Source organism: Anabrus simplex, chromosome 3 (genome assembly GCF_040414725.1).
Source record: "Anabrus simplex isolate iqAnaSimp1 chromosome 3, ASM4041472v1, whole genome shotgun sequence".
Taxonomy (NCBI): Eukaryota; Metazoa; Arthropoda; class Insecta; order Orthoptera; family Tettigoniidae; genus Anabrus; species Anabrus simplex.
Genome location: NC_090267.1, coordinates 186,861,952 through 186,874,786, shown reverse-complemented (window position 1 = coordinate 186,874,786; position 12,835 = coordinate 186,861,952). Strand labels below are relative to the sequence as shown.

At 37.9% G+C, this 12,835-nt stretch overlaps 1 protein-coding gene across 3 annotated transcripts in view; it reads left to right on the top strand.

Moving 5' to 3' along the window:
- LOC136867151 (A-kinase anchor protein 17A) overlaps positions 1–12,835 on the top strand; it is a 66,070-nt gene that overhangs the window by 13,191 nt on the left and 40,044 nt on the right. For 2 of the 3 annotated variants that reach the window (XM_067144263.2, XM_067144264.2), the window contains exon 3: positions 6,491–6,639. In XM_067144263.2, the coding sequence (XP_067000364.2) occupies positions 6,491–6,639 (149 nt within the window). Of the gene's footprint in view, positions 1–6,444; positions 6,640–12,835 lie in introns of all 3 variants that reach the window. The other variant, XM_067144265.2, reaches the window with a different exon arrangement.

Genomic DNA, 12,835 nt, shown 5'->3' with positions numbered 1-12,835 from the left:
AGTCCTGTGAGGGTTCATTCTTTTCATGTGACCATACCATTGCAATCTCTTCACTTCTAGAGTCTCCAGCAAGCTTCTTTCCAATCCAAGCTGTTGTCAGATATCCACATTCCTTATATTATCCATTTTTGTTTTTTGTAGACAAGAACGGAGAAACTTCATTTCTGTTGCCTGAAAACGACTCTTTGTTGGTCCAGTAAGTGTTGCTGCTTCCAGGCCATACGTCAGTATAGGTACTAGATACATTTTGTACAAGCTGATCTTGGAAACTAACAGAAATGTTTCATCCCAAAGTATTTGACGTACAGCGTGATAGAATTTAGAAACTTTCTGTGTTCTGTTACTAATCTCTTGATGTATGGTATTGTCTGATGACAGAACACTACCTAAATACTGGAAGTTGTCTACAATATCCATCTCCTCATCTCCAATTCTTAGATGAACAGTTGGAGAGTTTCTACTCATCACCAAGCCAACTGTCTTCGCTTTGCTGATTTTGAGACCAAAAGTTGTAAAAGCTTCATGCCAGAGATCTAGTCTAGTTTGTACTTCTGTTTCTGTCTCACCTCATACCATTACATCATCAGCAAAAACCAGGGCATTAGTTGTTGGATCCTTTTTCTTAACCGCTTTTAAAAATTCATCCATTATGATTATGAAGGGAAGTGGTGAAAGACAACTTCCTTGCTGGACTCCACTCTTCGTTCCAAACCAACCTGACCTTCCATCCTGGACCTGGACACAACACTTGGTTTCTTCATATAATTATTGTACTCGTGCTGTCATCGGGCACTTTCTTATGTCTCAAACATTCCCATATATGCCTGCGTGGTACATGGTCATATGCTTTCTCGATGTCCAGAAAAATAGTTATAAGTGTTTTACCTTTCTCCCAATACTTCTCATAGAGCATTCTGGTGGCAAAAATGAGGTCTATAGTTGATCTATGAGGTCTAAATCCATGTTGTTCCTGCTCAAGTGTAGGTTTAACATATTTTCTAATCCTGCTCTCAAGGATGGATTCGTAGATTTTGAGGCCATGTGACAGCAGAGTTATACCTCTGTAGTTGGTACATTTCTTTCTATCACCTTTTTTCAACAATGGGATGTTGACTCCTTGCTTCCTGGCATTGGGTATTACATTAAATACGGTATCTTAAAAATTACCAAATGATAACTGAAGAGAGTATTACAATTTAGCACTTGCTTTAGTGTACTGTATTGTTTCAAGACACTAAAAGAAGTGTGAACAAGACAGTTTGATATTGCTGCAGACATCCACTTATGAGTTATTGGAGTTGAGTACACTGATCCAGTTGTAGTCTGCTTGCTATTTTATTGACATCTTTTTTCTCTCTTCAAGTTGGTCCTTGGAAGGGGTGGAAATTCAAGTTCTAATGTCTGTGCTTCAAGACCCAGTGCTTATTGAAATGACTGTTAAAATTAATTGATTTTTCTTCCACTTCCTACTGATAACAGTTTTGTTGATATCTCTATTCCAAGTACTCTAGTTTTCCGTTCACAGTGGCATTGTCACAGGAGTTTCTTCTCTTTATAAACCACACTTCTGGTTGTAAAATCTAATGTCCATTATCTTAATCATTAAACATTCTGTCACAGTAGTAAATGTTATATAGTAAAAAGAAGTCTGTTGTGAAAGTGCAGAAAAGAAAATTGTTATTCAGTAGTAAGACAAAGAGTAATTAATGTACTTAATTATTTTGTTGTATCTGTTATGTGCTTCATCAGTCCATACACTGATTTGATGCTGTTCTCTATGCCTTCCTATCCTGTGCTTAACCTCTTCATATCCATATACTATTACATCCTACATTTTATCTATTTATTGACTTACTTATTTTTACTGAAACTCCTGAAGAGGATCATTCCCATAGTTACTCATTGGATACTACAGTCAGTAGCAGCTGCTGGGTTGAAGCCAATGAAGCACCACTTCAGTTATTTACAAATATTTAACTACTACATTTTGTTCCACATAATTTTTAAACTTTTCATTTCATTATCCAGATATCTGTATTGGCAGTAACTTCCAACTTTGAACTTTTCTTTCTGCATTATGTTCAGTTGGAGCCACTAAGGCTGACAAGGGTACTGATGGGAAGAGAGTGGACAAGGGTCCACTACTGTACATTGTTAGAACTTTTCCGCTTGCCTTTGGCCTGCAAGCTGAAACTCCTTCCAAAGCCACAATGGTTAGGTGCATGCTTACGGTTGGTTGCCATGACAACCAAATAGTGTTTATGCTTGGCTGAAAAGAGTTTCAAGTCGAAATGCATCTCTATTTCCAAATTTAGCTGGGAGATTCAGAAGTACATTGTAGCCTTCTCCGGAAGTCTGGTTTATTGACACGGCCAAGAGAGAAATAGTGGTACATATTAAACCATCCTTTGCACTTACACTATTGTAAATATCTTATTCTACTCTCAATACTTTTATTAGCAGAGCCTGTTATATTTACAAGTATTTGTGTAAAATTAGCTTTAAAAAAAAGAACAACATTTTATATTGTCTTCTTATAGGAGACAGTTTAGTATTAATGACAACGTTGACGTGAAATGTTTCCGCAAAATGATGTACGAGTAGATAGTGTATTGTAACATTGGACTTGAGTTGTATACTGTCCAGATCCATGGCTGAATGATTAGCGTACTGGTCTTCAGTTCAGAAGGCCCCAGGTTCAATTTACTGCCGAGTCATGGATTTTATTCTAAAATGGTTAATTCCCTTGGCGTGGGCACTGGATGTTTGTGCTATCCCCAATATTCATGCAACTCACACATACTATCCTCCACCACACTAATATGCAATTGTATGTGGCAGATACCACCCACCCTCATGGAGGGTCTGCCTTACAAGGGCTGCACCAGGCTAGTAATAGCCACATAAAATTACTACTACTACTACTACTACTACTACTACTACTACTACTACTACTACCACCACCTATTACTATCATACTGTATCAAGCATACGGTAATTTCAAGCAACATTGAAACAACTTTAGGTTGATCTTTATTTACATGAATTCACTTTGGGGGGGGGGGCATGCATTGCACAATCTCTGCTTCCAAATACAAAATAATTGCTTTTTTTATTATTTTTCCATTCAATTATTCTTATTATTCTTTTGATTATTCATTTGAAATTCCATTAGAATGAATGCTTTCAAGATAATTGAATGAAAAGTAATCCAAATGTTGTCATCAACTCATCAATCTCATCACACAGGGAAAATTACCTATTTCCATTCCCTTACAGGGAGTGTGTGTGTAGGATGAACAGTCTCTAATAATTCTTCCAAAAATAATACTAATTCATGCTCAACACGTATGAATGATGAGTCATACACTCAGATGCCATTACTTAAAATGCATAGGCCCTTATATTAATATATTGCATCACATGGTTACGTGAAGTGCAATGCTATCTGTAGTGTTGACTACTTGACTCTCCAAATGTATCAAGTCATAAATTAAAATTCGTCAGAATTTTCTCCACCCACCCTCATAAAAATTACTACTACTGCCACCACCACCTATTACTATCATACTGTATCAAGCATACGGTAATTTCAAGCAACATTGAAACAACTTTAGGTTGATCTTTATTTACATGAATTCACTTTGGGGAGGAGGGGGGGGCGTGCATCGCACAATCTCTGCTTGCTAAATGACGTCAAAAAGACTCCAGATCGCTAGAGTTGGCAACACTGATGATGATGATGATGATGATGATGATGATGATGATGATGATGAAGATAATGATATTTTGTGATAGTGGTTCTTTCCCCAGCCAAGAAAATGTGTAAATGGTCATTATAAATCAATAACGTTTGAAAGCAATGAAGGAACAGGTGGTGGTAGTGATTACTGTTTTAAGAGAGAGTACAACTGGGCAACCAACCTCTGTTAATACTAATCAGAGAGAAGAAATGGAATATGTCCAATACTTCAATAAATTAAGGTATCGGGCAAAGAAGGACAAGGGTCGTGAAGGGTGTGAAAATGAAAGACTCCCTAGGTTTTGGAAACCTAATACCGTCGAGGTCAGAAAAGAACAAGAGTTGACTAAGAAAGGTCTGTTAGGATAGATGAAAGCAAGGAGCCTGCCTTAGTGAGTGGAAGCAATGCCTGGACTCGGGTAAGGACCCCGCGGTTGCCAACCCATGATTGCTCAGTCACGTGTGCACACGCACACACACACTCACTCACTCAATCACCACCAATATGCATCAAGGGCAGTTGCCCAGGTGGCAGATTGCCTATCCGTTGTTTACCTAATATTCTTTAAATCACTATATAACAATGATTTATTGTTGAATTTAAAAAACTTCAATTTCACATACAGTACATCACATCTATACTTGTTTCGATCCAATTTAAGTTTTATTTAATTCACATTAACCATAAGGTATTGAATAAGGAGGATACTGTTCAACAATAAATCATTGTTATATAGTGATTTAAAGAATATTAGTTTAACTGTCAATATGGAAACATGAATTTTATATTTTGTGGTTGTTTACCTAGTCTTATGTAAGAACATAACAAAAACAAAATTTAAGAACTCCTGGGGCCCTTTTATTTGCCTTTTATGACTAGCACCCCAACCCACAGGGTAAAATAATGGTTGGTGAATGAAAGAGACTGAGCTGTATTATTATTATTATTATTATTATTATTATCATCATCATCAAAATATTTTTCTGTAGTCTTAAAGCTAATATAAAGTATTTTTTCCCTTTGACATAAATTTATAATAATGGCGTGTGACCTCCGGGGAGGCCTGGCGTCGTATAGGTGACGTGCACGTCTGTGAGGATGTGGCCCTACATAAGATGAAGTCTAATGCTCAAGATGGCACAAACACCCATTCACTCATTTAGTTTCAACATTTGGAGATTCATTTGGGGGAGAAAAAAAAAAGGAGTATTTCTATTTTTCGTAAGAGTTCATCTGTTCAATTATTTCAATCAACTATCCATGTGATACACTTAAACCGACAAATTTATTCATATCCCATCACTAGCAAATGCCTAATTCTCTGCTTAAATCATTCTTCAGAAATAGTACTGCTCTACTTCCTAATATTTTCTTGATTAAAAGTGGAAAGGCTACTACATTTTTGCCCACAAAGAACACTTCTATGATATATCTCTGGCTTGTAGACTTTATCAAGTATTTCAGTTTTCATCTGTAATCACGCAAATATCAGTAACTCATATACCATTAAAATGTGGAGAAGTGCTGTTTCTGAAACAAATTATTCAATTTTAAACTACTCTGATTTATTATATTCATGACTAGTCCTCACTCTACCATTTTTACCCATTTTACTTCCTCAGTAACCAGTTGAACAACAACTGAGCAACCAAGATGTCAGTCCAGTTTTTCTTCTAATCAAATTTCACTAAATTGTTCTCCTTTCACCGCCTTGATTCAGTACCTCTCCATTTGTAACATGATCTACCCATCTCATCTTCATTCTTCGGTAACATCACCTACTGTACTACTGATATTCATATATTATATGTATCCATGTTTTCAAGAATGACAATATATGTTTACTTGTAACAGGGCACTTCATGATAGATGCAGTTTTGCTTAGTTCCAGTATTATTTATGTAAGACTAAGTATATGAAAGGAGTTACAGCTGAGCTTCTTAGATCTATATGATGTAGTTCTCCCTAACATTAATATTTTAGAAACTTCATTGTCCAGATGTTCCTGCATTAAAGATCAAGACACCTGTTGGTCAGTAATCTGTATCATAGGATATAAACTTCATGGTATAGTAATCTGTAGTCAGCAGAGGATTTTAGTGCTACACTATTCTGACACCATATTAATTTTCTGTCATCTGGTCCTGTTCTCTGTGGAAGTCACTGCAGTAAATTTGCTATCTATTCTTGTTGCAATGGACTGCACTGCTTTTGGTTGACAGGTAGCTTTGTATAACATCAAAGTATCACTTTAGCACTGCCTAACATCTCTCCACACTTACCTGTAGTGATATGGAATTATGAGGCAATTATATACTAATCCCATCATATTCTATAATTTAAAAATTGTCCTGAGTTTCCTAATTGCAGAATCATGTTATCTTCTCACTGCTACAGACACTTCCTCATTAATCTTAAATACATTGTAATAAATATGGAGTTCTGTTAGCTACAATATCCTTCTTACTCTTTGCTAAAAGTTAATTCTATAGTAATATTTTCCCAATATTTCATTTGCAAAACTAAAGAAATGAGTCCTAGATTATTATTGTATCTTATTCAAGAAAATACAAAATATATATTTTTAACCTAGAAGCTCATTTAGATTACAGGAAAAGGTAGGATGGATCAAATGAATTTTAAACACTTAATGTGTATTTTGTTGATGCAATCAACTTATATGTTTTGTTATGTACATTAGCTAAGTGATGTCTCTCAACTTTGGTTACTACTGTCCTACTCTGAAGGTAGATTTTGATAAGACAAAACACTTGAGTGAGCCATCCATTCGGCGTCGAAGAATTGAAAGAGAGAAATTGATGGCTTTGGAAAGAGAACAAGAAGAGAAAGAGCGCATAGAACAGGAACTAGCAGAGCTGCACCAAGAGGAAGAAAGGTAAGATAAAAAATGTTATATTTGAAGACATTTACTCTCCTGAAACATCTATCCTATGAAGGAGCCGTCACTGTGTGACAGTTTTAACGCGTCGAAACCCCTCAGTAATCTTTTGGACTGGGTTCTGAGATCCCTAGAAATTAGTGTCGACGAACTTTGTGTATGAACTCTATCCCATGACATTTATTGTGTAATATCTTGGTTGTCTTATTTGAATTAATTAATCATACTGACTCGCAGTATGATGTGCTACACTCTGGTGGCTAGGCTTGGAACTCTCGGGCCGCCGGAAGTATTCTGAGCGCATGCTAGGAGAAGTAGACGCCACGCTTGTTTTGCTGCGAGCACGCCGACAGTCCGTGTAAGATCGTCATGGCGGGCAGTCGTGTGTGTTGCACCAGCAATATGTCTGGGGGAAATAGTTTTGAGAATGGCTGAATCAAGTCCCTTCTGGGCTTTTGTGCGCCCTACAGACTGATAGCTGGCCTCGAGAAATTTATTTTATGTGGCACAAGCAGTTAAACTGCATATTTTTCGTCTGTTTGAAAACCATGTGGTGAAACCAACAAGGCAACCTTTCAGCATCACTTCGTACTCATAGATCGAAACTGTAAGTTCTTTTAATTCATTTATAATGTGGAAGATTATCCTCAAGGAAGCTGGAAAGTCTTCAAGAAATCTCCTGGTCTGATGTGAGAAAAATTACTCCTTTTGGTAATAATAATAAACTGTGTAACGACTGTATGTGTGTTACATCGCAATGTAAACGGGAAGAAGCTGCAGCTTAGTGTTATAGCAGAAAAATTCGCTGTTGGCTAAAATTATATTGTTTTAAGCTTAAACATGTTTCCTGTTGGTTAAATTTTCTAGAAATTTCTGTTTCGGCAAAGCAATCGCAAGATTTTGTTTGAAATTTGATCTTGCGTACTCATTTATTTTTGGCCTTTGGTTCATGTTAATTATTGTTTCCACTCTGTTAATTCGGTCCCTTATTATTTTTTATTTTCCTGGTTTATGGGCATTTTCCTGTATTAATTATGTCCTCGTGGACATGCTTTGTTGTTGTTGCCTTAGCAACGTTTTGTTGATGTGTTTGTTGGGTGAACTTGGATTTTAAATGGAGGCGTGGCCTTTTGCTTGGTACATTCTTTAATGTGGATGTTTTTGACTTTCGTGTCTTCTAAGTGAATAGTTACCTTATATTTTCTTGCCTTTTCTTTTTTTCTTCTCTAGTAAATTTGAAACCTGTTACGTGTGTTCGGGGTGTTTTAAAATACTAACTCTTGCGAAGGCTTGCTGTGCAGAAAAGGTTTTATGGTAGAGAATGTTACTTCAACCGTGGGTTAATTAATTAATTAATTAATTAATTTTTGAGTTTAGGTTTAATTACTAGCATAGGCGACCGGTCGGTAGGAAGTTTTATTTCTTGTGTGCCATTAATGTTTTTATCGAGGTCAGCATTTCATTTATTTTATTTTAAAACTAATCTTATTGTATTGATCGGTTCTCCACCTGTTAATTTAAATCATTCCACTATTAAGAGTCTTGGAGTTTGGTCATAATTTATTAATGTTAACTTAAGAATTTTAGGAAGTTAATTTCTAGTTAAGTTTCTGTTTTCTTCTTTAATTTATTGCAAGTTTGTTTTCTTTGAAAGGTGGATTAAAATCATTTATTTTTACAAATGGTAGGTTTCATTCATTCAACTTTTTCAATGAGGCACTGGCACTGTCACTGTTACCTTTTTTTAAAAATAATTTTCTGACCGCGGCCTTTTCCTGACTCCAGCAGATTCCTTAGGTAAGTGTGTTTTCCTCTGGTTTGATGTTTTATTGTGCTTTGTTGTTTTACTTGTCCTCCTTGCCCTGCTGTGTGTTCGCTTTAACCCCCTTTTCGGGGCGAACATGCTAACAACCTTCTCACTGGGGTTTTCTCTCTCTCTCTCTCTCTTTCTCTCTTTCTCTCTGTCTTTCTTTCTCACTCTCTCTCTCTCTCTCTCTCTCTCCCCCCCTCATCATCCATAGGTTGTTTTGGGTACCTAGAGGATGGTATTGGTTTGAACTGGGACATGCAAGTGGGTAGTACAAGCCCAAGACATGGCAGTTTAAGGACATCATAATATTGTACCACACCAAGCATTTATTGCAGGGTAACAAACACTTACGTGATGCACATAGTCCTGTGTTGGAACGTGCATACCACAGTGAAGGGCAGTGATACAGTTGGGAATGGAGGCATACAGATGAAGCATATTCTCCTAAGAAAGATCCTACCACAGTTGGCGCAACTGACCATCCAGATCTGCCATAGTTGCTGCTAGCCTAAGTTTTCATCTAATTTAGTCCCAAACCTTTTCAACAGGAATGGTCTGAAAACTTTGCTGGCCACGAAGCAGGTTGACATCACATAAGGCTGGCCAGAGTTGTACATTTACATGGCATTAGGAAGGGCATCCGGACTTAAACCCCTAGCTGAAACCAAAATAAGCCTGGGTGGCTCCAGTGACCCCAGAAAAATACTGAGTTAAGCTGAAGAAAGGTTTTAGTCCAGTTCTTTGGCTGAATGATCACCATACCAACCTCCAGTTCAGAGGGTCCCAGGTTCAGTTCCTGGCTGGACCTAGGATTTTAACTACATATAGTTAATTCCTCTGACTCAGGAATGGCTGTCTGTATTTGTCTTAATATATCTCTCCTCATATTCACATAGTGCACCACAATACCAACCACCACAGAAACACGCAATAGGGTTGGCGTCAGGAAGGACATGTGGTTGTAAATATGGGCCAAATCCATCATGAGTGCCGACCCCAGTAAATTGGAAAAATGGCCAGGAAGATGTTGATTTAAGAATGAAGCCTGGTTGATTACTGATGTATAAAATCAGCATTTGTAAGGTTAGATTATGAAGGGAATTGTTGAAAACATATTTTTATATAGTAATAAATTATTAAACTAGACACAGAATTTAAAGGAATTCTCGCAACTCCCAGTGACGAGAGTGCGGCTGCAATGTTGCCACAGATTAGCTTTGGCACTTGCATTGGACCTGCGTGCATTAATAAACAAGAAATAATGCAATGTGTAGTACAGCAGCAGCTAAATTCAGGCAGTAAATGATTACTTACCAAAATCTTGTTCGTAGCTTGTCACTGCATCAATAGATGTTGCACATGCATGTGATTTACCCTGGAATTGCTAAGTCATCCTCATCTTCTCTCTCCTTTTCACTTCTGATATCACTTAAACCTGACTCATCACTGTCATCCCTCAGATTAATAATAACTGGCTGCAAAGCCTCATCTCAAATGAGTGCCTTTTGAAAATCGTTCTCTTGCAATTGTTCTGCATGTCAAACACATGTAATTCAGTCTTCCCTTTTCACTCTCCACCTCCGTAGCCTAATGGCTAGTGTTATTAGCTGCCGTCCTCGGGGGCCCAGATTCGATTCCCAGTACTGCCAGAAATTTGAAACCGGCAGGAGGGCTGGTATGTGATTGAAATAGTACATGCAGCTCACCTCCATTGGGGATGTGCCTGAAAAAAGCTGCACCACCTCGGGATGAGGACACAAGTTTACTTTACTCTGTCGATTACATATCATGCATTAATTTTTCGACATCTACCAGTCGAAATGTAGAGTTGCATTCAGCAACTTCACCTTTCATCTTAGCTCATATCAGTTCAATAGGAGTGTACTGACAGTGGTAGGGAGATGGTCTGATGATATAATGGCCCATCTCTTCTGCTATTTTATCAGATTTGTAAAAATTGTCTGCTCTCTTAAAAGGCGCTATGCGCTGAAGCAGTTCCATTTTTGTTTCATTGGGGTGAAATTCAATATTTCTTTCTTGCAACAGTCCTGAATACTTTTATTGCATCTGCTATTTTTTGTTGTACTTTCAACAACTCCTTTCTATACTGATCTTGTGTTTTATTCTCTCTGTCCTCAACTTCATTATTTATAAAACTATGAACACTGAACACTCTCTCGCATTTGGCCTCTTGTCGCAAACTTCAGTTTAGAATTTTCAGCGGCATAATTCACTTCATGCACAAACGGTAGGAATATATGCCGACAGTGAAATGATTTGTTTAGCTACTGACCATACTTGCACAGTCAAGTCTGTCACAAGAAGCAGCCGTCCCTTCTGTTCCTTCCACTAGTATACTAGCTGTTAATCAACATGCGATAGGTCTGCCAGCAGGCTTTGCCTTATGTTTCAAGTGCCAGATTGATGTGAGGCAATTATCAAACATGTAGTACAGCAAAGACCTACAACAGTCACGAACAAACTGACGCATCTCACGTTCCCTCCAGAATTAAAACTTGTCACTTATGAAAATCTGTATGCAAATTACAACGTTCTAACTCAGACGCTTAAGATGTAATGAATGGTGCTTATGATAACCTGGTGTTCTGTATATTATTGATGCGGTGGTTACGATTTTTTTTTTTATTTTTTTACCCTCTAGATTCATTTTAGGCTTATGATACTTTGCCATCATGTGCATTGGAGCCTGATTGACGTATAAACATCATAATCTCAATTTTGATAAAAATGTTGCATACAATACTGTGTCTTTCCAGGGACATTATCATTTGTTAGTTTGAAGAATTTCAGATTTTTAGACCAAGGATGGTCTCTTCTGTCTGTGGGCTATTACTGTGTAGTTTGTTTGATGTCCCTTTCTCTTAAAATTCTGCATGAACAGAATAGTAATATAGTGGGGGTGGTTGTTGTTTTAAGGGACAAAGCAATAGGATTATCAGCCCAGAGGTGCCAACTATTACAGATTGTACGTAATTATTACGGGTTTTACCTTACGATTACGGAATTATGATCAAAGGGGATATTATTACGGAAAAGCTGACATTATCACGAAAAATAATTTTGTACGGGAAAAAAGAAAAGAAGGGAAAATGTTCAATCCTTTCGAGTCTTTCTCCTGAATCGTCCTAATTTCAATGCTTGTGAGTTGGCAACAATACTTATTCGATTGTGACTTCCTTTTGCTACCCATAAGCATTGTAAAATTCAGGCGCTGCTCTTCTTCACTATAAATCCTTCAGTAATATTGTATTTGCTGTGTTAAGTGTACCTGACAGTTGGCAGGAAGATTGGCAAAGAAGTGAGGCCTACATTAAGCACTTCTGTACTGGAATCGCTTATGGTTCAGAAGACGAAAATGTCATCACAGTGGGAAGGATGCTTCAAGAAAAGCTACACTGAAAATCAGCTGCTCGTGAGAAACAAGCTACAAGGAATGTTTTATCACAGAACTAATAGGTTGTGTGCAAATGTTATTGTGTAATATGATATACTTTCGAGTAGATTTGTAGAGGGAAGGGCAAAAGGGGTGTCATTATCAAGAAAGAAAGAGCATGCTTTGGACTTGAAATTTTTCTCGGGAGCGGAGGGTGATTACTGATAATTCACTTCAAACGTTGGCACCTCTGTCAGCCTTTTTTTATAACACAAATTATAGGAGGAGGAAGAGTTTCAACCCTTTGAAGAAAGAAACTAAATAAAGGGAGGGGCATGAAGATTGTGACCTAGGGGCATTGGGTGGTAGTAATGATAATAATAATAATAATAATAATAATAATAATAATAATAATGAAACAAAACCAAATCCCATGGCACAACAGCCCCGAACGGCCACGGCCTACCAAACAACCGCTGTTCAGCCCAGAGGCCTGCAGTACGATGAATCCTTTCAGCTGTTATTCTTGGCTTTCTCGATCAGAGCCGCTATCTCAGATAGCTCCTCAATTATAATGACGTAGGCTGAATGGACCTCGAACCAGCCCTCAGATCCAGGTAAAAATCCCTGACCTGGTCGCGAATGGAACTCAGGGTCTCCGGGTAGGATGCAGGCTGGGGACTTTAAAATGCTGGGACACCCTCTCTCCAGGAGACATAAATATGGAGGGCCCTAACACAGGGTAATGTGACCAACAGCAAAACAGGCGGAAGAGGATCAATTACCAATGTTATGGTTTACCAACGGCTGTGGAGGTGGAAGAGGATAAGACCAGACAGACTGGCTATAAAGGTGCTACTCAACTAATTTGGTGTCTGCAGCAGTCCGTTGCAGTTTTGGAGCTTGATACTGCCTGTCTCATATTACATGTGCAGCAGTGAAAGGCTCTGAAATCATAGTGTGTGGGCCTCCTCCCTTGCAAGTTGCGG